This window comes from Cheilinus undulatus, linkage group 20 (genome assembly GCF_018320785.1).
Source record: "Cheilinus undulatus linkage group 20, ASM1832078v1, whole genome shotgun sequence".
In the NCBI taxonomy this organism is placed as follows: Eukaryota; Metazoa; Chordata; class Actinopteri; order Labriformes; family Labridae; genus Cheilinus; species Cheilinus undulatus.
The window spans coordinates 12,594,350-12,620,490 of record NC_054884.1 but is presented as its reverse complement, the minus strand read 5'-3'; the positions used below and the strand labels follow the sequence as shown (position 1 = coordinate 12,620,490).

At 40.8% G+C, this 26,141-nt stretch overlaps 1 protein-coding gene across 1 annotated transcript; it reads left to right on the top strand.

The window, feature by feature from the left end:
• Positions 1-1,359: 1,359 nt before the first annotated feature.
• On the top strand, positions 1,360-22,329 carry fscn2b (fascin actin-bundling protein 2b, retinal). The gene is made up of 6 exons (XM_041816429.1): positions 1,360-1,452; positions 4,516-5,242; positions 21,009-21,165; positions 21,595-21,716; positions 21,814-21,981; positions 22,108-22,329. The coding sequence occupies exons 1-6, from the start codon at positions 1,360-1,362 to the stop codon at positions 22,311-22,313; spliced, it is 1,473 nt and encodes a 490-aa protein (XP_041672363.1). The 3' UTR covers positions 22,314-22,329.
• Positions 22,330-26,141: the final 3,812 nt, after the last annotated feature.

The window sequence follows — 26,141 nt, the reverse complement described above, 5'->3', positions numbered from 1 at the left end:
ATTACTCACACAAACACACGTGCAGGCTCACACACATCCATTCACAAACCCCATATGTTGATAAGCTTATTATAGTTGCCTTTACGTAACCTGTCATCTCCTTTTCCTTTGCTCATCTCCTAAAATTCAGACGTATAGTCCACCTTCCTTGGCCTCTCGGACCCGTTTCCCATTAAGACTGACCCAGAGAGCTTGCAATCAGAGAAGGTGTGTAACTAAACCCCCGGCAAAGGCAAGTAAGTGGAGCTGCACTCAGGCAACTACCCCAAAGGCACGGGGGGTGCTCTGGTTACCCGGCGCTGTGTATGTGTGCACATTGTTTCTACTTACCTGTCTTTATGTGTCACAGAAGTGCAGGGCTCAGAATAAAGCGCCAAGGCAGAGAAAGGCAGGATTATACACATGGCAGGTTAGAGAAAGGCAGAGAGAGAGAAGGAGAGGATGGGAGGCAAAAGCGACAGGGAGAGGCTTAAGATTACAGAGGCGAGCAGCTCTCTTTGTTGGCGAGTTCGGTTGTGATGGACGGCTTATGTTTAGGGAAAGAGTGAAGGAGTCCGTCAGTGCGCTACCATAAAATTTGCAGGACCATGGAGGATGTTCTTCTTCACTGATCAAACTTTAGTCTGACAAACGAGGAACCTGGACTTCAAGGAGAGGGGAGAGGAGAGGTCAGAGAAGTGGATATGATCCAAAGGAGGGGTACAGACCAAAACCCCAGGGAGGTTTAGTCAAGGGGGACCAGGTGATTGAGCCTTCAGGGTGAATAAAAAGTCAAGCAAAACCAGGAAAGAGCAGAAAAAGGCAGAGCAAAATTAGTCAGCAGAGAAAGGGCACGGACTACAGAGAGATCAAGGCTGACACAAGTCTTTGCTGCCTCTAACCTGATTAGGGTGAAGAGAAGCTGGAGCTGGAGGTGGAGGGGAGTCAGGGAGACCCCGATCAACAGAGCCAGCGAGAGAAGAAGAAGACAGAAAGAATTACAAGAGGACGCTCAGTGAAAGAAGCCTCTTAAATCTTGGAGCTGGAATTAGAGCCACAGAAACTGCAGAGGGGAAGCCACAAAACCACAGTAAGTAAATTAGGAGCCTGTAGCTGGAAAAACGTATAATGAAGCCATGGGCGGGGGAAAGAATTTGTGGTTTTTGGGAGTGCTTTATATACTGTACCTTAATGAATTGATTTCCTGTCTGTGAGACTTTCTCATTTCATCATTCTCCATGACTTCATATCCTTCATTATGTCTCACCTCTTAAAAAAATAATTTCCGCCTTTTCGCTTTTTCTTTTCCTTTCTTTTCCCAAACTCCTGACTTTTTCTTGTGTTCCCCTTCTGATCTCTGTCATGAATCCACAGGAGAAGATGCCGGCTAACGGGAACCGACCCTTGAAGTTACAGTTTGGTCTCATCAACCATGAGGGACGCTACCTGACCGCTGAGAACTTCAGCTTCAAGGTGAGAACATGCCATCCAGTACAGAGTGGAGCTGGGTAGACTCATGATTCATGGATTAAGACTCTCTTTTTATACCAGTCATGAGTGGAGACCTATACGGTACCTATGAATATATGGTCAATATAATTTGACCTTTTTGACAAAAAAGAACGTTAAGAAACCCTCTTTACTGTCAAAGTAAAGACAGATTTCTACAAAGTACTGTCAATTCAAAAATATGTAATGTAAAATAAGTGACTGCATAAATACCCCCCCAAGTCAGTATTTTGTAGATGCACATTTGACTGCAATCACAGCACTAAGTCTGTGTCGACTAGTTTCAATCAGGCTTGCCCATCTGGACACGGCAATTTTACTCCATTCTTCCTTGCAAAACTGCTCAACTTCTGTCAGGTTGCATGGGGATAAGGTCTTGGCTTTGGCTCTGCCACTCCAGAACATTCACCTTGTTGTCTTGAAACCATTTCTGTGTAGCTGTCGCTGTTTTGGGTCAAGCTGTAGTCCCTTTTCACACTGAATAAGATCATCCTCCAGGATTTTCCTATATGTTGCCTTATTCATTTTGCCCTCTACCTTTATAAGCCCTCCAGGGACAGCTGGCGAGAAGCATCCCCACTACATGATGCTGCCACCACAGTGCTTCACAGTGGTGATGGTGTGTTTGTGGAAACAAAGCGTCTTGTTTGATGGCCAGAAAGCACCATTTTGGTCTCATCAGACCAAAGAACTTTCACCCACTTGACCGTGGAGTCTCTCACATGCCTATTGGTGAACTCTAGTCAAGATTTAATATGAGATTTTTTCAACAGTGGCCTTCTCTTTGCCACTCTCCCATAAAGCTTTGACTGGTGAAGAACCCAGGCAACACTTGTTGTATGCGGCGTCTCTCCCATCTCAGCTGCTGAAGCATGTAGCTCCTTTAGAGTAGTCATAGGTGTCTTTGTGGCTGATCTCACTGGTCTCCTTCATGCACAGTCACTCAGTTTGGACGACCTGATCTAGGCAGATTTCCACCCTCACCAAATTCCTTCCATTCTTTGATGATGGATTTAAGTGAACTCCAGGGGATGTTCAGTGCCTTGGAATTTTTTTGTATCCATCCCTTAACTTATACTTTTCAATCATCTTATCTCTGAGCTGCTTTTAGTGTTCTTTTGTCTTCATGATGTAATGGTAGCCAGGAATACTGGTTTACCAGTTAATGGACCTTGCAGACACATGTTTCTTTAAACTAAAGCCACTTGAGACACATTCACTGTACTCAGGTGATCCCCATTTCACTAATTGTTAGCACCAATTAGCTGGATCTCTGTTAAATTAGGTCAGCCACTTTAAAAGGGGTGAATATTTATGCAATCACTTATGTTACATCCCATATTTTTATTTAACTGGCATTAATTTGTAGAAATCTGTTTTCTCTTTTACATTAAAGAGATTTGTTTTGGTAAATAAAAGTCAAATTATATTGATCAATACTTTTGTTAGGTACTGTAACTATGACCACTCATACCAGGCATTTTCATGAGTCTCTAATGCACCATATGTGACTGTTCATAACCAACATTGATTCTAACTTGTAGCAGAGAGAAAAGAGGAGACTCAAAGATAGAAACTAAAAGAGCTCCATTGCAGAACAGCAAAGATATGGAAGTGTTGACATGATCTCACATTTTCTTTAAACTCTCATGTTCCTAAACAGTTCTGTTGTTCATCATTAAGCTAAACTACAGGCTAGCGTCTTTATCTGCAGTCAATCTACCATGTCTAGCTGTCACCTCACCTTCTTACATTTTAAAAGATAAAATGCTTTTAGATTGATCAATAAAGTGCATGGTTCTGAATTTTTTGTGGAATGTGTAAAGAAGTATTCATTTGGACAACATTCAACATTAAATCTGCCCTGAGAGGGGGAGGCAAGCCTTCAAAGTAATCCACATTTGCATCCCAGATCATGACTGATTGTGGTCAGATTGATCACCTTTCACTTGGGTGGGTTTCCACCTTAGCTTCTAGGTGTAGCATGTAACTTACTTTACAATAATTCAGCAAATACAATTTATACATTGTGGAGCAGGGGACCTGCTGGTGGTGGCCCAATGGAAACCAACGTAATAAGAAGCAAAAGACTCCTAAACAAAAAAAAGCCTTTCTTTGGTTTATTAAACAAAAATATATACCATAAAACAACCTGTAGAATCTACTAAATAAAACTGAGGTAACAACAGGCACTTGGTTTACTTTTTTTTAACAAAATATTTTGAGCAGGACCTACATTTATCAGGTACACTATATACTAGTATATTTAAATTAACTGGATACCATTTTTCTGAAAATTTCAAATCATATTTTACAACTTATTACATAACAGAAATGAAAACTATTTACTCTTTCTTGTGCGTAAGGGAAATCTCAACCTGATGCATTTTTTACTAGTTTCCTATACATAAAGTTTTGTATGCTTTTTCCAATCAGATGAGGCCCACCAAGGGTATTGTGGCTGGCCTGAGAATGTAAGGATTGAGACAGAGACAGACATGTTAACTCCAAACTAGTAAAGGCTACTCAATTAAGTCTGGCACACCTGTCATGTGAGTCACACCCAATTCCACAGACAGAGGGTCACTAACTGAGTGATTAACTTTACTCATGGTGCAGAAGTGTCTAACCACAAAAGTGACATAATACAAGGAACATGTGCAAAAGAATCTTAGCAGTGATTACTGCATAACAGGCAACATCAGAACACATTCAAACACAGTTTCTTCTGACTTTTAGGCCAACAGCACAATGGTATGCAAGGGTATGCTTGGAAAATGTGGTGGGTAATTTGGAGAGGTTTTGTTTTGGTCAAAGAGACTGGGGATAAAGTGTGATTTCTACAAGGCATCTATGAAAGTTGCATATTGTACTTATAAGGAGGTCCACAAGTAATTAGAATACTCAGGACAGAATTGCACTCTTGCTACAGACTCAAATTGGCATGTTTTGTTGTTCTTAATTAAAGAAAAGACTGGAAAGATAAAGCTTTTGTGTTTTTGGTTACTACATTTCTTTTTCTTCCAGGTAAATGCATCAGCCCCCAGTCTGAAGAAGAAGCAAAGATGGACTCTAGAGCAGGACTCTCAGGACACCCAGGTGGTCTACTTGCGAAGCCACCTGGGACGCTACCTCGCCTCTGACAAGGATGGCAAAGTCACCTGCGAGGCTGATGATCGCAACTCTGACTGTCGCTTCCTCATCGTTGCCCAATCTGATGGACGCTGGGCGCTGCAGTCCGACCAGCATCTCCGCTTCTTTGGAGGCTCTCGGGACTACCTGTCCTGCTTTGCCCAGGTAATCACAAATGAAGAGCTGTGGGCTATGCATCTGGCGTTACATCCGCAGGCCAACTTGCTGTCTGTGGCCCGTAGGCGCTATGCCCACCTTTCAGAGGAGGATGGGGAGATTGCAGTGGATGTGAACATTCCCTGGGGCGTGGCAGCGCTCTTGACTCTCGTCTACCAGGACGGAAAGTACTGTCTTAAGACCTGCGACAGCCGCTTCCTCAGTAATGATGGGAAGCTGTTGATGCAGAGTGGGAGGGCAACAGCATACACGCTGGAGCTGAAGTGTGGGAAGCTCGCCTTCAAAGACTGTGAGGGGAAGTATTTGTCTCCTATGGGGCCTACAGGTACCCTGAGGTCGGGACGATGCTCCAAGCCAGGGAAAGATGAACTGTTTGACTTGGAGGAGAGTCATCCACAGGTGGTTCTGATGGCAGCCAATGGTCGATATGTCTCCATAAGAACAGGTAGGGAAACTATGACACTTTCTCAAGTAGTGAGTCTGCCATTGCATTCATGCACACATTGAAATCACACATTCATTGCAGGACAACTGAAAACAAAATGAGGTAGTAGGCCTACGCAGCTTTGGTAAGTGAGTTCAGCAGGGAAAGGCTGTCATAGTCTACCCACAGTGGAGCTTGTTGGTGGATAAAACTCATGTTAAGGCTGGTCAGTAAAAGTGCAAAAACATTTTCCCCTCTTCATTGTGGTTCTTTGTTCCTCTTTTAATAAAGAAAAAGCTGTCCAGTTCTGATTAAAAACAGTGACTTTAGCTACTAAGCTAATAGCTTCACCAGCGGCAGCCATTGCTACTGGCTTGCAATACAACTAAACCCTGCCAGAAACTATCACAAACTCATGCCAAAGCAAGGCAGGAGACAAGCGAAACATCTTGTCTATCATGAAAACCTTCTCTGCAATTTTGTGGACTTCTTTACTCTTGTTTTTATAAAGAAATGTGCCCCAGCTCTGATAATACTGCCACTGTGGCTACACCAAAGCTAAATGCCCTATCAGCAGCCACTGTATATACTGGTTTACAGTGCAACTAAACCCCACCTGTAACTAATGCAAACTATTGCCAAAGGAGGTTGGGAGACAAGCGAAAACAACTTTTCCATCATGTTAAGATTTCAGTGGGGTTTTTTTCAAATAAAGAAATACGGTCCAGTTCGGATATAACCTTTGCTAAAGTCACTTCCAAGCTAACAGCTACACTTGGGGCAGCCATTGCTCCCTGATTTCAGCACAACTAAACCACGCCTGTAGCTACCGCCTCGTTCTCCTTAATAAACGCTGATTAGTCCAGTCAGGCCTGGCACAATCATACCAGATTGTAGCTTTGCAAGATGGATCTGCCAGGTGACAGACATGGAATCAGGCAAATCCATCTGCTTTGCAAGGTTACTGTAGTCAAGATTCACCAAGACTCTCAGCCAAGAGTCCACTTTCTGTGTGGTGTTTACCTGGTCATACTTGGTTGATAAAATTTCCCTAAGCTCCTGTTCATCTGTGAGTCTCGGTTTAACAGTAGCTGATAAGTTACATGGAGGCTTCAGTGTTTCCTAAAGTATTCTAAAGAGGAGAAAAACTTTTTTTAACAGCTCAATATGAATTGATTTTGGACGGACAGATGGATCGATCATTTCTGATGCATTCCAGGTAGTTCAGCGCTGATTGGCATCAAGCAGATTTGTCACTCAAGCTCAAATGTTTGAATCTGCGCTTCCATATAGATAGCTTTTTAAATCATTGTCAAAATGTTAGCCAGTATTTATGTCAGTGCAAATGGGCTGCAAAAGCAAACTAAAATACTGCCTTTCTGAATGTCCAGCACTCCAGAGACAGATTTATTTTAGCAACATCTGTAAAACGAAAGTCCACCGCAGAATCCTAAATGTCTGATTAAATGTAGAGAGGTTGACCTTACGTGCCACCAAAGGTGGTCACATGAGCCTTTAGCTGACACACACTGACCTACACACATACATAATAAATACTACCACCACTACAGTTACTACTACTAACCCATATACAGTACACACTGTGCACTGATACACCTGCAGGAAACTGAGCTTACAATTCACAGGAGGTACACTAACTATGGGAAATGCTGAGTACGCAAAGCCAAGGTAATAGGCAGCTATCTAGTGATTGACAACTGATAAAGGATGCATGGTAATTATGGGTAATGTAGTCTGCTCATCAACATGCATCAATATCACATGGGAGAGTTGAATCTTTCCAGGAAAACAGGATAGATGAGGCTGATACTGGAGACTATCAGGCTCATCTGGGAGAACTGAGACGAGTACGTCATTCTATTTAGGCCAGCGATTGATTAATTTAGGCCAGTCCACTCTTGGTATTAAGTCTTGTATTAACAAGAGCTTTGGTTGAACCAACATTTTCATTGGAAATGCTGTATTTATAGATTTCATAACAAAAATGAGCAATGCAGGAGTTGTAGTGTGTTGTTAAAAATCAACTCTTTAAGTGTTGTATTGCTGAAATGGCAAATACTCTCGCCTGAAATACAGGTCAGTTAGACAAAACATTACCAAATTGTCCAAGCTAAATGTTTTTCCAGGCACTGTTAGGAAATAAAGCTTGGTGTAACAGCTGCTGGTAAGCTATATGTACATGCCATACAGTAGTGGTGTGTTATTACTGTATCATGTCTTTGCTCTTAAGCCTTTTGACAGGAAAGCTGGAGTGTGTTGCAACCATAAATCCAGGTTGCAATGTTGATGATTTGCACCTGATCCATATTAGATCCAAACTTTTCTTTGTTAGATTTCTTTGATAAGTGTAAAAACAAGGAAATTCAAACTATCGGATATGTTTCATCTAACTAAAAAGTGCTGTACATGTAGAAGGGCTTGTTAGGTGTTGGGTTGCTGGTGGTTGTAAATGTTTGCAGGTCTGATTTGAAACTGGATTTGTGATGGATTAGCACACACCAACAGTGCTTGTCAGCATACTTGGTCATGACATCCATCTGCAGCCTGCAGATTCTTGTCTGCAGGGTTGAGTTACTCCAGCACTGGGTGCTGTAACTGAATCCCTCCCTGCTCATTGTTCCTGGTTAGCAGAGGGAGCTTTGGGCAGAATAAAACAACTTTAAAATGATTGGTAGAAGATGGAGGAGCTTTATATACAGATGCACGGGCAGAAATACTCTAAGCATGCCACATTTTCTCTCTTTGTGTCCATCTTTTTTTCCTCCTATCTCTTTCTACTCTTGTTCTGCACCAACAAAAGCTTATCTTTCTCCGCCACACTCGCCCACACACAAAACCACACCGTCCTGCTGCGGCGAGTGGTGGTGGTGTTTTGAATTATTGATGAAGTTGGCCCCTGTTCCTGGAAGGCAAGGGGGGGGGGAGTCTGCTTTCAGAAACCCAAGCTGGATCTCACCTGGGGCCAAAGCTTCTGCCCCTCTGAGTCTCGTTCTGACTCGCTAATCTAACCTGCTAACCCTGACATCAGTCAGCGTTGTAGCTGAATGTGACTCTGCAGAATGGTCGGCTTACGGCGCAAGACGAAAACTTTCTTTTTTTCCTTTTTTGCTACTCTGATGTTTCAAAATTTGCAAAAATGTAAGCTTACATCTACACCAAAGACTGCTTAGAAATGTTTTTTTTTTTTTTTTCCACGGTTCAACCAGGGAGGAAATCCAATTGTCTTAAATTTTAATTAAAATGAGAAGCACTGAAAGCAGCGCAACTGACAGATAATGGCTATGAATAAACTCACATAATATACAGTACTGATGAGAAATGTATAAAGTTTTAAAATATACATTTTTGTATCATACAGTGTCTGGGCCTTGATGGCCTACCACTGGCTTTTACATAAATACACTATATGTACAAAAGTATTTGCCCAAATCTATTAATTGAAATCAGGTGTTTCAATCAGACCTGTTGCCACAAGTGTACAAAACCAAAGCATCTAGCCATGCAGTCTCTATTTTCACACATTTGTAATTCAGTGGGCCGTTCTGAAGAGTCTAGTGACTTCAAGCGTGGTACTGTGATGGATGCCACCTTTGCAATAAGACATTTGGCGAAATTTCATCCCTGCTGGATATTCCACAGGCAACTGTAAGTGATATTTTTAGAAAGTGGAAACGTTTAGGAACAACAGCAACTCAGCCACAAAGCAGAAGGCCATGTAAAATCACAGAGCAGAGTCAAGGACTACTAAGGGGCATGGTGTATAACGCTTTGTGTAACTGATTCCACAGCTGAAGAGTTCTGAACTTCTTCTAGCATCAATGTAAGCACAAAAACTGTGCCTCAGGAGTTTCATGGAATGGGTTTCTATGGGCAAGAAGCTGTATGCAAGCCTCACATCACCTAGTCCAATGCCAAGCATCTGATTGAGTGGTGTAAAGCACACTGCTCTACCGTGGACAGTGGAAACATGTTCTGTGAAGTGACAAATCAGCCTTCTCTGTTTGGTGGTCAGATGGGCTTGTTTCAGCATAACAAGACATTATGGGCAATGCTATGTTTCCAACTATGTGGCAACAGTTTGGGGAAGGCCCTTTTCTAAAGCAAGGACTATAAAGACATGGTTGACGAGTTTGGTGTGGAATAACTTGACTGGCCAGAGCCCTGACCTTAACCCCATCAGGCACCTATGGGATGAACTGGAAGGGAGACTGCGAGCCAGACCTTCTAATCCAACATCATTGACTTCATAAATGCTCTACAAAATGAATGGGCACATATTCCCTCAAAAACACTCCAAAATTTTGTGGAAAGACTTTCAAGAAAAGTGGAGGCTGCTATAACTGCAAAAGGGGACCAACTCCATATTAAAGTACATGTATTAGAATACAATGTCATTACAGTTCCTTTTGGCGTAATAATCAGGCAGACAAACATTTTTGTCTACATAGTGTAGCTATGCAAGGCTGACCTGATTTTCCCAACTTGACAGCTATTTTACTGCTGTATGAGCTGTAAGCCACACACACTTGCCAAAATTCAGCACACTCAGAGTAAATACTAAATCAGGCTAAAGTTGGGTGAACTAGACCTGCTGATGAGCAAACAGGTGCAGCACCTCAAAGATCATCAAGTAACTTGCAAGACTTTGAAACTCATGACTTATTTGCAGGACAAGAGGTATGTAAATCTCATGCACTCACAGCATATCTGCTCTGCAGAAATCACACTAATCAGACCAGGCAACGCTTCTCCAATCTTCTGTCGTCCAATTAAGGTGAAGCTGTGTGAGCTGTTGCCATAGTTTCCTGTTCTAATTTGACAGAAATGGGGTCTGCTGCTATAGCCCATCTACTTCAAGATTTGACGTGTTGTGCATTCAGAGATACTCTTGAGGCATACCTCTGTTGTAACCTGGTTATATGAGTTATTGTTGTCTTTCTGGTCATTCTCCTCTGACCTTTGCCATCAACAAGACATTTTGGCTGACAGGTCTGCTACTCTATGGATATTTTTCCTTTTTTGACCAATCCTCTGAAAACCCTAGAGATGGTTGAGAGTGAAAATCCCAGTACTGATACTTGATTTGAACTTCGACACATCATCTTGACTATGATTTATTAAGTCGTTCAACAGGTGTACCCACAGTAAAGAGGTCTGTGAGTAACATCAGATTGGACTGATGTCAAGAGACCAGATCCCCACCATCTGCTCTCCATTTCTCCAATGTTTTCCTTGTAATGCTAACAGTCTATTGGTATAATTGGGACCATGTTAACTGGTGACTTTTAGCCAAATGTGTTTTAGCCCCTTTGCTCTTCAGTACCTGTATGGAATTGTATAACAGGGCGGGGTACAGGGGAAGTAAACTGTTCAGTGCCATTTGGTAATGTTCAGATCACTGATCTGGACTCTTCTGAGAAGGCTGTGAGACTGTAGATGTCCTTGTGGGGGCTGAGATCGACCACAGACTTTGCGTCATGCATTGGGGCGATGGGTTTGCTGAGCAAGGTGATGTGACACTCCTGGTATTAGAGTCTTTCGATTTTTGGTCCTTTGGGTCTTATTATAATTTTTTGAGGCCTGGATGCTGACTAATAGCTAGTGGCTCCAGCTGGACTCCTTTGTGATGACATCCTGACGCTTTTTTGGGTATTGTTGACAACACTGTGTGCCCAATGCTGACATGCTCAAGGAGAGCGAGGATGGGAAGGGTCAGCTGCTGGATACAGGAGCGGCAGCTGCACTTCTACGGACACCTGGCATGCTATCCTGGGACTGATCCAGCTCAAAGCACACTGGGTGCCCATGACCTGATGGGTTGGACCAGACCTTGGGGATTGTCTGTGTGCGCCATGAAGGAGGCAGCTAGGAGGATCCATGGAGAGATGGGGCATGGAACTGGGACAGGCCTAGATGAGTGATATGCCCAGCCATGGTCAGCTGATGGCCAGCGGATCCTAATTATCCCACAGCCAATCACAGCTCTTTCTCTTGACACAGCGGTGTATTTAAATATGATGTACTTCTCACTAATTCCTGCTTGCATTAATGCCTGTGCACCATGCTGCAGCTGCTGGCAAAGCTTAACCTCCTCCACCCCAGCCTCCTCCTTCATAGCATAAAGCTTGTTGCGCCCTCATTTTCAGATTCATGCTACTATGGACGAAATGTTTTAGAACTAATTTCATTGTATTCAATACACATTGTCATAAATGTAGGGGTTTCTAGCCATGAGCTCCCTGGAATAGTCAAAGCATGCTGCTTGACTGACCCAAAGAGGATCTTTTGAGCAAAGCCTTCTCTGCCAAGTAAAACTGAGCATATCCAGTTTGCAATAAAATGGTCAAAAATATGATGAGAGTGTTCGTTTGTTTTTTGTTATTATATCAAAATATCCTCATCAGATATGAGTTTGATGAAAACTACACTTAAAAAAACTAAATGTGTGGCAGCTATGATGGGTCTGTGTCCACATAGTTAACAGCAAATATATCACCAGCCATAGCCCCTGTTTGGTGTGTAAACACTGTTAGTTACTAGCATCGGTTGAAACAATGATTTAAGTTGAATTACAAGTGGAAGTCATGTTGGAAGGGTACACCCTCAGATAGCTTTAGGACAGGAGTGTCCAAACTTTTTCCACTGAGGGTCACATACAGAAATATATAAGGTTGTTGGGGCCACTTCAGTATCCGCAAGATGAGGTATATGACATTGATTAAGTCAGAGGCAGAATAAGGGAGGAGCTGGGGTGGAGGAGGGTTGCAAGAGCAGCAAGAATGTGGCCAGGCAAGAGAAGATTAAATAAAGCAGCATGAAAGCCATTGGTCAATAGTGTGCTTAGAGTAAATCAGCTCGCCATCAGCTGATGAAGGCTTGCAGATTTCAGGGGGCACTATTTGCCCCTAGCTGCCACTGGCTCAGTCCCTGGAAAATTTTTGGCAATGCTATTTGTTGCTGAAACTTATCAGGGAATTAAAAAAAACAAGATATTGTTATTTTGATTGTCAATATTCAAATTTGGGCCATATTTCATTTTGTTTCTAGAATTTGCTGCAGGCCATTCAAAATTGGACCGCAGGCTGCATTTGGCCCCTGGGCCACAGTTTGGACACCCCTGCTTTAGGACTATAAAAGTGAAGGTTTGGAGTCAGGTGGGTTCTTCATCCTTCCTATAGTCATCCGTCTTCTCATGTAGATTTGCACCTTTATCCATGCTATATTTAGTGAAAAGAGGTCATGTTTGCTATCTTTAAAAGTGAGTCCAGATGCAGTAAATGGGTTAGCATTAAAAGAGGGTCAGCTCTTAGGAGGTAGAGCATGAACGTGGATAAAAAACAAAGAGTTTAAGAGAGGTTTGGTGGACAGCCATGTATGTCTGTACTCAGTTGTTGCAGTGTTCGTGAGTGTGCATTAAGTGTGTGTCCTCACATGTCATGTATCCATCCTCGTGTCTCTCATCACCTCCTTGTTTTCCTCAGGTCTAAGTGGTCCACTCAACTCTGAGAGTGAAAGAGTGCTGACAGGATGAAAACACAAACTTTCCATGAACAGTGATATGAACACATGCATACAGATGCAGGCTTACACGTGCATTGAGGCAGGGACACACCAACAGCGAAGGAACAAATAAGAATTTAAGAAATAAAAGTGATTGCACTGCTATAAAACTGCAGTGATGAAGGATAAAGGATCAGTAGAAAAGGGAAAATAAGGAACAGGGGGATTGGGGCATCAGCTTACCATTAATAATAGATGTCAGCGCCATCTATTGCTGATGGATTGGTCAGGCCTGCTCCACTTGCAGGCTGCAGGTAGGACAACAGAAAGTGGAGCTGGATCTGGAGATCCAAACTGGGCACTGATAACGCCACCAGTGTTTCTAAGCCTGTGTTTCCATGCAGATGACATCATCTTGTTTTGTATGCTTGATCAACGGCAGTGTCAAAGATAGTCATCAGTGCAGCTATGGATATCCTCAGATTTCTGGTTTGGATTTCAGCTTCTCTTTCTCTCCCTCCTCTGTGTTTCCTTCCATCCTTCCTTCCTCCGCCTCCTCTCCTCTCATCTATCAGTTAGCGGCTGCGAGGTCCCAGCTGAGCCCTGCCGCTGGATCATTTCTGGGTTGAATTAGTGTGAAATGGACACATGGAATAGGTAGACAAAGCATGACATTGAGTCGGGATGAGAGGGAATGAGAGTGATGGGCCCCCAGGCGGAGTCGCAGAGTAGAAGGGCAGAAATTTATGCTTGAAATACATTCGAGATCAATGATAATTTAACCAGTAGTAAGACTTCACAGTAGCTAGTTTATCAGGTGTGAATAAGATGTGATTAAAGTGTCGCAGCAGCTCAGGAACCATGACATCTTTGTCATGTGTCAACCCCTTTCTCCGTCCTCCAGTCCTAATCTATGGAGAGATATCATATTAAAGCAAAATGCATGAAGGGAGTCTTCAACATGTGGATTTCAATTCTTAATGTGTTCTGAGGTACATCTTGAAAACTCGTACAAAACCATTACACTAGCCTGAAACCACTTTATTCACTGTATCGTAGTGGTTTAAGACTCATAGACAGTATCTTGCCTAAAGCGACATTAGCAGCTACATGCAAAACAACAGAACAGGGAAGCATCCCCTCAAGTTAGAATGTACAACCCCAATTTCAAAAAAGTTGGGGTGCTGTGTAAATGTAAATAAAAACTGAATGCAGTGATTTGCAAATCTCAAAAATCCATATTTTATTCACTATAGAACAACATCAGCATATCAGACGTTGAAACTGAGATATTTTATCATTAAATGAGAACTCTTAGCTCATTTTGAACTTGATGGCAGCAACACATCTCGAAAAAGTAGGGACAGGGCAACAAAAGGCTGGGAAAGACAGCTGGAGGAGCATTTTGCACTTCACTAATCTGCCTAAAACTGTATCTAACAATTTCAGAAAAATGTTCCTCAACATAAAATTGCAAGGCTTTGAATATCCCACCATCTACAGTCCATAATATCACCAAAAGATTCAGAGAGTCTGGAGAAATCTCTTTGCACAGGGGACAAGGCCAAAGGTCAATATTAGACACTTGTGATCTTCAGGGCCTCAGGCAGCACTGCATCAGAAACAGGCATGATTCTGTATTGGAAATCACTGCATGGTCTCAGGAACACTTCAAGAAAGCAATGTCTGTCAGCACAGTTCACCATGCTATCAACAAATGCAAGTTAAAGCTGTATCATGCAGGTCACTCTTGCAGACATTCAAAGCACAACTTTAAGCTATGAAAAAGGATACTGATTACTTGAGCCCACAGTCAGGAGGGGCCCTTGAGAAGCCTGCAATTAAAGGGTCTTTTTACTTATTTTTTTCTTATTGATTACTGTCATTATTGAATCAAAAGTGACTAAATGAATTGGTCAATATACTGACGCTTTTTGCAAATAGAATAAAGTGAAATACTGGGGGGGCCCTGCTCCTCCCTTAAAATTTCCAGCACTGCAAAATAATGTAAGTTAAGTCAATTTAACCATAGTAAAAAATATTGCTCATAAACTGGGAAATTATGGTTCGAAAATACATTGAAATGCATAGATAGTTGTAAAAAAAGATGCAACATTTGGGGGAGCCCCATGTAATATTCTCTCTGGGGGCCCTAAATCTCTAGCTACGCCCCTCGACTCCAATTGGTTCTCTCAAAAGGTCATATTGCAACAATAAATATAACATATATAATCATAAAAGAAATGAAAAATAAACAAGATTTCTTATAAAGAGAAATAAAGAAGTGATAGACTAAGTACAATCTCATTTCCTAAATGTACAGTAAAGCAGGATGTGTTGACTCAAAACATTGAAACAATAGAAACTAGCAAAAGCATCATATAAGTATGGCTGTCAAATAATTTAAAATAGAAATTGAATTTTTATTTCTGAATTCCTGTCATTTGCAATTAATTACATCTATTTTTTTTTTAATCACATTTTAAAATTCCACCATTTGCCATTCTAACCCTTTCTGTTCCATGGATTGGACAAAGTGACTTCTCGTTTGAATAAAGACCTGCTTTTATAAGATTTAAGATTTTAAAAGGAACAGAACCACAAAAAAGGAACTTGATATGGATTGAGAAGGAAATGAGGCAGTAAAAGGTACATGTTTGATAACGTAAGATGCAAATAACTTGTGACCTGTCCACTGAGCTCTCTGTGAGGTTTTGAATGTGAAATGAGACATTAAAAAGCAGTGGTGGGCTCATTTACATCGCTGTGGCTGCAGGGAGGCACTGCAGTGGCTTAACCAAAGTGTGTTGAAAGGGAAAATACAGTGCGTATAAAAAGTATTCACCACCGTGGATGTTTTACCCTTTCATTGATCTTATAAATCAGTAATGGTCAATATAATTTGGCTTTTTTGACAAAAAATATTTTACATAAAACCCCTCAGTGAAAGTGTCCCAAGTGATTGTAGTATAAAGACACCTGTGTCTGGAAGGTCCAGTCACTGTTTTATCAGTATTCCTGGCTACCATTACACCATGAAGACAAAAGAACACTCCAAACAACTCAGAGAAAAGGTTATTGAAAAGTATATGTCAGGGAATTCAAACAAATTCTGGAGAGAGCCCACAAAGACACATTTGATTACTCTGAAGGAGTTACAAGCTTCAGCAGCTGAGGTAGTGGAGACTCTGCATACAACTGTTGCTTGGGTTCATCATCAGTCAAAGCTTTGTAGGAGAGTGGCAAAGAGACAGCCTTTGTTGAAGAAAACTCATATTAGCTCTTAACTATTGTTTGCCAAAAGGCCTGTGGGAGACTCCATGGTCAAGTGGGAGAAAGTTCTTTGGTCTGATGAAACCAAAATGGTGCTTTATGGCCATCAGGCAAGATGTTATGTTTGGCAGACACCAAACACTGCACATTCCCACAAACATACCATCCACACTGTGAAGCACAGTGGTGGCAGCATCATGCTGTGGGGATGCTTCTAGGGTTGTAAAAGTAGAGGGTAAAAAAAAGGCTGCAAAATATAGTAAAATCCTTGAGGACAATCTTATTCCACAAACAAGCCCTGACAATCGTAGACAGACAATCACACCAGTATCATCACTGTGACTCCACAGACATGGAAAAAGTCATCCACACCCTCATTTTCTCTCGTCTTGATTATTGCAACTCACTTCTTTCTGGTGTTACCCAAAAAGCTCTTTCCCGCCTCCAACTGGTCCAGAATGCAGCAGCTAGGCTTTGAACAGGTTTTAGCAGACGACATCCGTCACCCCAATTTTAGCATCTTTACATCAGCTTCCTGTTTGTTTTAGAATTAATTTTAAGATTTTACTCATCACTTTTAAAGCGCTGAAGGGTCTAGCACCAATCTATGTAACAGAGCTTTTAACCCCATATGAGCCAGCCTGCACCCTGAGATCCTCAAGTGGGGGCCTTCTGGTCGTTCCAAAGTCGAGACTTAAAACTAAAGAGGACAGGGCTTTCTCCATCAGGGCCTCTGGACTTTGGAACGACCTGCCTGAGAAGATAAGGTGTACAGAATCAGTGACTTCTTTTAAATCACTTCTTAAATCTAATTTTTATAGACTTGCTTTTATGTGATGTCATCTTCTTACTCCTTCCTATTTCTTTAATAATCTTTCTACCGTTGTATCTCCATTTTTATCATAACCATTACTGTTATTGCTATTATTATTTTTTATTATTGTTATTATTATTATTATTGCTACCACTGAGTTTTAGCTTGTTTAAATGCCTTGTACCCTACCTATTCGGTTTTTGATTTCCTATTAACCATGATCTTGGTTTTTATTTAGGCTGATCTTATCGGTTTTTGCTTTTACCCTAATGATACTTGCTTTTTCCTTCCGCTTACCTATTCTTATAATTTATTTTTCATTATAATTTTACCTCTTTCTTGTTTTTAGTTCTTGCTGCTTCCCTTTAAATTGCTCTCTAAAACTTTGGTCTCCTTGGTCTCAGGTTTTGTAGCTTGGTTCCTGTATTGGCGGGGTACTCATGGGTTCTAACAATGTCTCAGTTCTGGTGATGTCAGGGGATATCTGAGCTCTTATGTTGTCTTGGGGATGTTTAAGTTCAAATAGTGTCTCATGTTGTCTGGGTGATAATGTTGTGTGTGTTTTTTAATGTAGGCTGGGTTTGATATTGTTTAGGCTCCTTACCTTGAGTGTTCTCTTGATGTTTTGCTGTCTTTAGCTCTTGTTTGGGTTCTGTTGCTTTATTTTTCTGCACGTAAAAGCACTTTGAAAACCCTTGTTTTTAAAGGTGCTATACAAATAAAGTTGATGTTATTATATTATTATTATTATTACGGTTTACTTTGTTTTGTACCTTGAGTCATTTAAGATGCATTAGATTACATGGAGAGTTTATGCATTTACATTTCCAGCATGTTTTCCATATGTTTGATCATTTATAGCTTTGTTAGCTTGCGGCCTGAGTGTGGCGGGTAATTATCTGAACATCCTGCTAAGAGTGCACCGTAAAATCCTCGGCTCTCTTCCTGTTTCGCCTTTATTCTTTTATTGAGAGGATTGAGGGATTGGATGGGCAGCACTTGAAAGCTGATTATATCAGAGCCTGCTGTGAGGGCAGATCGGCAGGGCCAGAGGTGGGGTGGGTGGAGGGGGTCGGGGGGGTGGGGGGGATGGAGAGGAGAGGAGGGGGTGAGGTGCATAGGTTTGGCTTGTTAACGGATTAAGAAAATGTATCAGGGATATTCTGGGAAGGATGTGATTTGAGATTAAGCGATCAGCAATCTGTCTCTTGGTTATGATGGCAGTTGTGTTCTTCAGCACCAGTATTATTACACGTGCTGACACTTAAGCCAGTATTTTTAAAGTTTAGAACATTTTTAAGGTTTATTTCCCATTGTCATCGGCGAACAAAATTCATAAATGCATGCATAGCCACAAATGGCTGCAATTTAACTTTTTTCCCCTTTTTTGGAAAGGATAGGACAGTGGATAGTGCACGGGTGTCAAACTCAAGGCCCGGGGGTCAAATCCGGTCCGTGGTGAAGTTATACCCGGCCCACCAGATCAAGATATTTTAAATATAACTGGCCCACCAGTATGAGGTCTGCAGATTTCCTCCAGTATAAAAATGTAAACTTAACCTTGATGATTTATAATATACTTGTTGAGTCATAAAAATTAGAACAGTAAACAGTAAAAAATAATTTGATAAAAAGTCAGGAACGTGGAGAAGAAATAGTGTTTTCTGTTTATATTCAGTTTTGCATCTCACAGTTATGACCAAAAGTTATGGCTTTGACTTTTTATTTAATATTTTAACCTTTACATCACATAACTTTGACTTTTTATCTCATATTTTTACTTTTAAGAGTAATAATTTTAGACCCTTAAAGTCATGAGTCATTTTACGTCGCGTATTGATCTTTTTCAACTCTTAACTTTAACTTTTATCTTATTTTTTTTTACCTTAAAAATGCAGGAATTTTTTAATTATATCTCAGTTTTTTGACATTTGAAACTCATGATTTCAGCGTTTACCTCATACTTTGACTGTTAAAAATGATGGTTTTGAAATATATCTCAGTTTTGGACTTTTAAAAATCATGATTTCAATATTCTATCTCATATTTTGCCTTTTAAAAACATTATTTTGACTTTAATTGACAAGTTTTTTTACTTTTAAACTCATAAGTTTGACTTTTTATCTCAGGTTACGGATTACAGCTCACAGAAATCCTCTATCTAAAAATATGAGTATGTTGGAGTAAAGTCCAATTTGCAAAGGTTTCCTGAGCCTTCATTCTCTCACTCTGGTTCGGCACACACAACTGCAATCATGGGGAAGACTGCTGCCTTGACTATTGTCGAGAGGATGATCATTGCCATCCTCCACAAAGAGGGTAAGCCACAAAAGCCACTGCTGAAAGGGCAGGCTGTTCTCAGAGTACTGTATCAAAGCATATTCATGGAAAAGTGTGTTTAAAAAAAAAAAAAAGGTGCACAAGCAACCGAGATGTGCTCAGCCGTCTCAGGATTGTCTAATAAAACAGATTCAAGAACTTAGGAGAGCTTCATAAAGAGTTAACTGAGGCTGGATTCAAGACTCAGCAGACACAGACAAGTCCAGGAAATGGGCAACAAATGTTGCATTGCAAGTGTCAAGCCACTCCTGGACCACAGACAATATCAGAAGTGTCTCACCTGGGCTAAAATTCATGAGCATGAATTTTACATTTCAATTGGAAATCAAGACCCAAGAGTCTTGATGAAGATCAGAAAGACACAGAATCCAAGATGGTTGAAGTCCAGTGTTTTCAGCTTCCACAGTCAGTGTAGGATGGAGGTACCATGTCATCTGCTGGTGGTTGTTCACTGTGCTTTATCAAGTTTAGATCCAATGCTGCCAGCCATCTTTCAGTAGATTTTCAAGCCCTCCATGCATGATTTCCTTTTCCAGCTGGACTTGGCGTCTGCCCACGATGAAGCCAAAACTACCAGAAACTGGTTTGCTGACTGTGGTATTACTGTGACTGATTGCCCAATCAACTGGTCTGACCTGAACCCCATAGAGAATCTCTGGGGAACTGACAAGATGAAGATGAGAGACACCAGACTCAACAATACAGACGAGCTGAAGGCTGCTATCAGAGCAACCTAGGCTTCATAACACCCCTGCAGTGCCACAGACTGATTGCCTCCATGCTACTCATTGATGTAGTAATTTGTGCAAAAGGAGTTTCAACCAATTATTGGGTGCATGAATGAGCAGAATTTTCCAGAGGTTCAACATTTCTGAATTATAAATTATTTTTTGGACAAATGTTTTATGATTTTATTTTATTTTGAGATAGTGAGCTATAAGCAATAATCATCAACATTTAAATAAAAAAAGCCTTGAAATATTTCACTTTTTATGAGATGAATCTAAAATAAATGGAAGTTTCACTTCTTGAAAGTAAAAAATTTACTTTTCATGAAATTTTTTTAGATGGACCTGTGGGATGACAGTTTCTGCTTTTGCATTAATGATACATGCAAATGAATGTTTTCACTTTATAAATAAAAATACTGACAAGCAAAAGAATTTAAAACAGCCTTAAAATGTGCATGAAGAATGCAAGTTGTGCAGAGATTGCAGGAACAATATTACCCCCATTCAGTTGGTCCTAATGGATTTTTCCTGCTGTGTTTAAACATTGGCTCAAGACGTTTCTGCAAAGGGGCAAGTTTTTTTTGTTTTTGTTTTTGTTTTTTTCATTTTTGTGCCAGTGACAAGATCTTTGTGATTTGAGAGGCTCCTAAAAGTTGATAAACTATGTTGCTGTAAGTCAAATCTAAAGCGTGTCTTTGTAAGATTTTTATTTCAAAGTTTGTTTTCTATTTACTTTGACCAATTACCCCTCAGGGCAGTTAAAGCTTGTCATGACAGATTAGTTTCAAAGTAAAACAAGATGCCAGGATCAGCTGTGATTATTTACTCTTTCATCCTGGGCCAAGCTCAGCGAAACTACACAGCATGATTACAATCAGTATGATTGTGCGCTCAGATGTTGCATTTCAATGCTGGCATACCGGCCAACTCCATAACCTCCCCTGTGCATGGATCCATGTTTGAGTCTCACCCTTTGTGGTATAGTGATCAGGCATTGTGCCATATAGGCAAACTGACTGCAATGCAAATGTTAAACTAAAGGAAGAGAGGTTCCAAGTTTTCCTGCAGTGATTTTGATGATAGGACATGTTTTCTTTACCTCTCCCAGGAGTGAGCCTTGCAGCCAATCAGGACGATGAGACAGACATGGAGACGTTTCAGATGGAGATCGATAAAGAAACCAAGAAGTGCACGTTTCGCACGAGCCAGGGGAACTACTGGGATCTGGTGGCTCATGGAGGAATCCAGAGTACGGCCACAGAAGTGTGAGTGAATTCAGTGCTTTTAAAATGAACATACATGCATGATCCAGTTGAACTTTTGCTCCTCAAAGAGAGATGTTTTAATGATGTTTTAAATTGCAAATGCAGTCGTTGCTGACACAGATGTTTTTCATCCCTTATGCTGGTTTAACACTCCCACAGTGCCAACATTTTCTCTTATATTTCACCATGAAAACAAATCAGAGTTGGTCCAATAGGTGGCAGCCTACAAAATAGCACATTCACTTTGTGGAGCAATTTTAGACACTATCAAAGTAAATTAAAATCTACAGCCGCATATACTCTCAGGGCTTCTATACCAGTCACTTTACCTATTTAACATTTTAAAGTCTTGCAGATAATTACAATCATTCTCTGTGCACTTTAAAGCAGGAAAAGTTTCATTTTCTCTCTTGTGTTGTCCAACTGTAGGTCAGCAAGCACCATGTTTGCAGTGGAGTGGCTCAACCACAAGGTGGCAATAAAAGCCAACAATGGAAAATACATCTGCACCAAGAAGAATGGCCAGCTGCTCGCTGTCAGTGACTCAATAGGTGAGAGACATTTACTTCTTTCTAGAGTCCCTCCTCTGTGAATCAGACTCCATCTCCTCTCATGTGTTTTCATTATTCATCCATCACTTCTCATCAGGTGAGGATGAACAGCTCACTCTGAAACTGATCAACAGACCCATGCTGATCCTGAGAGGAGAGAATGGGTTCATCTGCCATCACAAAAACTCAAACACACTGGATGCCAGCAGATCAGTCTATGACATTTTCGGCCTGACGTTCAGTAACGGGGCCTACCATATCAAAGGTCAGCTTGATTTAGACTCTGATACAGTGCTTTTGGCTCAGATTTCTCCCAGATGAGACAAAAATGTCAGAAACATGAAGTACAAAATAAGAAACTGTCTTAATTGTTGTGTTTACACCTCTGCAGGTGTGGATGGTCGCTTCTGGTACGTGAACAGTTCTGGTCTGGTGTGTTCAGACGGTGAAGTCCCTGAAGATTTTTCCCTGGAGCTGCTGGAGCGTGGTCGCCTCGCCATCAGGGCCAAGAGTGGCAAATATCTGCGGGGAGACCAGGGAGGAACACTGAAAGGAGACGGACTCACCCTGAACAGCTCGGCCCTGTGGGAGTATTAAAGCAGCCTGATAGAAGTCCATACGTGAGACAGAACTTCATCAAGCAACGATCATGGATTAGCATCTCCAAGTTATCTTGGAGCAACTTACTGTCCTTTATCTTGCAAAAGGTTGCAACTAAAGAGACAAACTGATGCCTAATCAGCCAAGATTATTCTCCACAAAATGAACCATCTTTGGCGTCCATGCTTGACCTCTTAACTGAGAAATATGTGTGAATGAAATTGAGTGTGTTTGTGTTGTTCCATCTTTGTCCAATGGGAATTTCCTACACCATTTCTTTATTGTCTGATGCTAAACTATACTCCTCCTGTTATTAAAGACATGTAAAAACCCCAATTACAAAAAGGTTGGGACAATGTGTAAAATGCAAATACAAACAGAATACTGTGATTTCTAAAGCCTTTGTAGCCTACAAGTGATTGAATACAACACAACACAAAAATATTTGATGTTCAAACTGATTATTTTTATGTTTTTTGTGATAAACATACATTCCCAATTTAAAGGACAGGGGCAAGAAAAGCCTTGGAAAGTTGTGGAGTGCTCAAAAATATACCTGGAACATTCCACAGGTTAACTAGTACCAGGTGACAGTACCATGAGGAGCACTCCTGAAAGGCTCAGTTGTCTACAATCAACGATGAAATAAGGTTCTCCACTTTTGTATAAGACTGTGTAGGCAAATACTGTAGCTCAATGGCTTTTGAACAAAATTCCTTACATGTAATTGCAAGAAATCTCGAGATTTCACCATCTACAGTCCATAATAACAAAAGATTCAGAGAATCTGGAGAAACTCCTGCTTGTAAGGGTCAAGGCATGAAACCAAAACCGAACCCTTCAACCTTCAGGCAGCACTGCTTTGAAAACTGTCATCATTCTGTGATGGATATTACAATGTCAGCTCAGAAACACTTCAGCACAGTACACTGCTTTATCTGCAAATCTACGTATGTAAAGACTCTACCATGCAAAATTAAAGCCATGTATCAACAGCATCCAGAGGATCTGCCAACTTCTCTGAGTTCATCTAAGATGGACTGATCTAAAGTGGAAAAGTATGCTGCTTTCCACATTACAATTTTTTTTGGTTTTTGGTTTTTTTTTTAATTAATTGTCATCAAGCCTTCTCAATTTAATGTTCAATAACCAGCATCTGTGATCTTGTAGGGGTGTATTAGTGTCCATTGCATGGGCATGCACATCTGTGAAGGAAAGCGGTACACATAGATTATGCATATGCATATGCTTCCATCTAGACCAGTGGTTCTCATCTAGTCAGGCATCAGGACCAATCATCTCCCTCCTAAGAGAAATCACAACCCAAGTTAAAAGAAAATTCTTCATTTATTCCATTAATGTCGTAAATCAGTATTCTTGGCAACCATTACACCATGAAGACACAAGAACACTAAAAATGTTGATGTTTGGACTCTAAATAGAAACATGTAGTGAACAAACAGAGGCACAAAACAAACATGCTATAAAGGACATCATTTCCACATACTCCCATTTTCCTGAGACAGCATGGAAGTTTGGTAATTTCTCAAAGAATTTCCTTATCTTGGGTAAACCAGCTTTATTTCCCAACAAAAGGGAGATAAAGAGGAAAAAAAATATTCTGAAAAATACTGAATTTTACTCGTAATCATAGGAAAACCTTAAAAAAAATTATATGTATGAAATTACTGTACTTCCACTTAGGGCTTTTGTAGATAGAGTTTTGTTACTAGAAAGAACTTTGTGACCCACTTTTGGGTCCCAACTACCAGTCATCTAGACTTTGTCTTTTAAAGAGTCATCCCTGCTTGTTTCAGCAAAGCAAATGCCAAGTCACATTCTGTGTGAGTTACAACAGCATGGCTTCACGGAAGAGGAGTGTAGGCACTACGCTGGCCTGAATGGAGGCCAGACCTTTGTCCACTTGAATGTATGGCCTGTTGTGAAATGCAAAATATGGGTGCGCAGATAGCCTAGCGGTTGGGTTGCACCCCATGAACGCAGATGGCCTGGTTCAAGTCTCACCCCCACTCTCTCATCCCAATCCAGGAATCCATCCACTATCCTCCTCTCTAAATAAAAGCATAAAAAGCCCCAAAGAAGTATGAAAATAAATGCAGATTATGACAACAGAAACCTCGCACTGTGGAGCAACTTGAGATGCACTTTAGGGGTCATATTCAGAAATATAAACGGATGACTGGGCCACTTTGACTTGCCTCACCATTTGTGTGTTAAAATCCGTAAAACAAAACATATGTAGCGGTAGTTTAAGATGTGCTTAGTAACTGAATTTGCATCAAGAAAAATAATAGCCATGCCAATGGCTGACAAAAGACATAACTAACCATTGTCAAAGATTTTGGGCCAGCTGATCAGGTGTCAGAAGGGTCCTGGTGAGCCCTGATTACTACTGGATCTGCCTCTCCTAAAGATGAAAATGATGCTCCATGCTGCATGGAGGGGAGACGCTGACATCACATCTCCACATTCAAGAGGAAAGCTGCCAAACTCTAGTGTAGTGTAAGTGCTTGAAGATTAGCATGATGTGCTTGGTAAAGCAGACCTTAAGCCAAAGCAGACAGAGAAGCAAAGGAACACTGTTACTGGCTGCTGTAATCCTTTTGCTTTTATTCATCAGGGTCTTATAAATTGAGGTGTAAATACTTTGACTGTGAAAATGATTTCCAAATACCCCATTATCTTTATTAAGTTATGAAAACAGACAAATTCTTCTTGTCAAATAGAAACTAAAAAGTACGGTACAGTCGATCACATGCTTCATGGTCTACTGTGAGCCATTTTTAATTGTATTCTAAAATTTGCTGCGGGCCAATAAAATTGTCCGTGGGCTGTATTTGGCCCCCGGGCCATGTTTTGGACACCCCTGATGTACATCAAGGAAAAACTGGAGACAATTCCACATTTGATACTTCAGTTATTAGCATCCTCATTCCCTATATGCTTACAGGCATCAGATTCAGAATCTGGCCATATTTCCAAAAAAAAAAACAATAAAGTTTGTCACTTTGTCTTTGCAAATAACTTTATTCTGTTTTAATTTACATTTTTCAGTGCACCCTTATTTTGGTAACTAGGGTTTTTTGACATTAGTGCTGTAAAAAAGCAGCATTACAGCATCCTCTTTCTCCCCTCTGTTCATCTCTAGAAGCTATTACATCATTGACAGCATGGCAACAAGAGGAGCTGCAGGTGTGTCATTTCACTTGAGGCTCATCCAGACCAGGAAGTAAACACATAAAGGAGTCACCTGAGACAGAATTAGTGCTCATTAGAAGTGAGATCACCTTGTAGAGGAGTCACTAACATGGTGCTGCTCTCTGATGATGAGCATGACAAGATGGGATGGTCAGGGAGAAGACACCTGTGGAAATAAGAAAAGACTTTAGAAAGACCAACAATAGCAGTTTTAATATTTGCAGGATCACTGCTGTTTCTCATCCACCACTATGTCTCTACGCTTTCTTTCTTCTTTTATGAACACAAATGTACAAACTTAATGGGTTTTTTTCCACTAATGTCACATTAATTGTTATTTAAGCCTGCTTTTATGCATTATAGAGTTGGTTGATTCCAGTTAGAAGGACTGAAAGATAAGCCAGGAGAGCCAAACATACGTCTGTCAAACGAGAAGGGTCCATACGCTTGGTTTGGCGGTAAAAAGCAAGAGTCAGTATTAATGTTTAATATTTTTAACTACGGTTTGTGCAAACTGAACTACATTTGAACCTTTGTTAAAGTCCTTGAAGAGGCTGAAACTGCAGTCAGCTGGGAAGTTTCTTTATTCCCCAGAGTTATTTACAC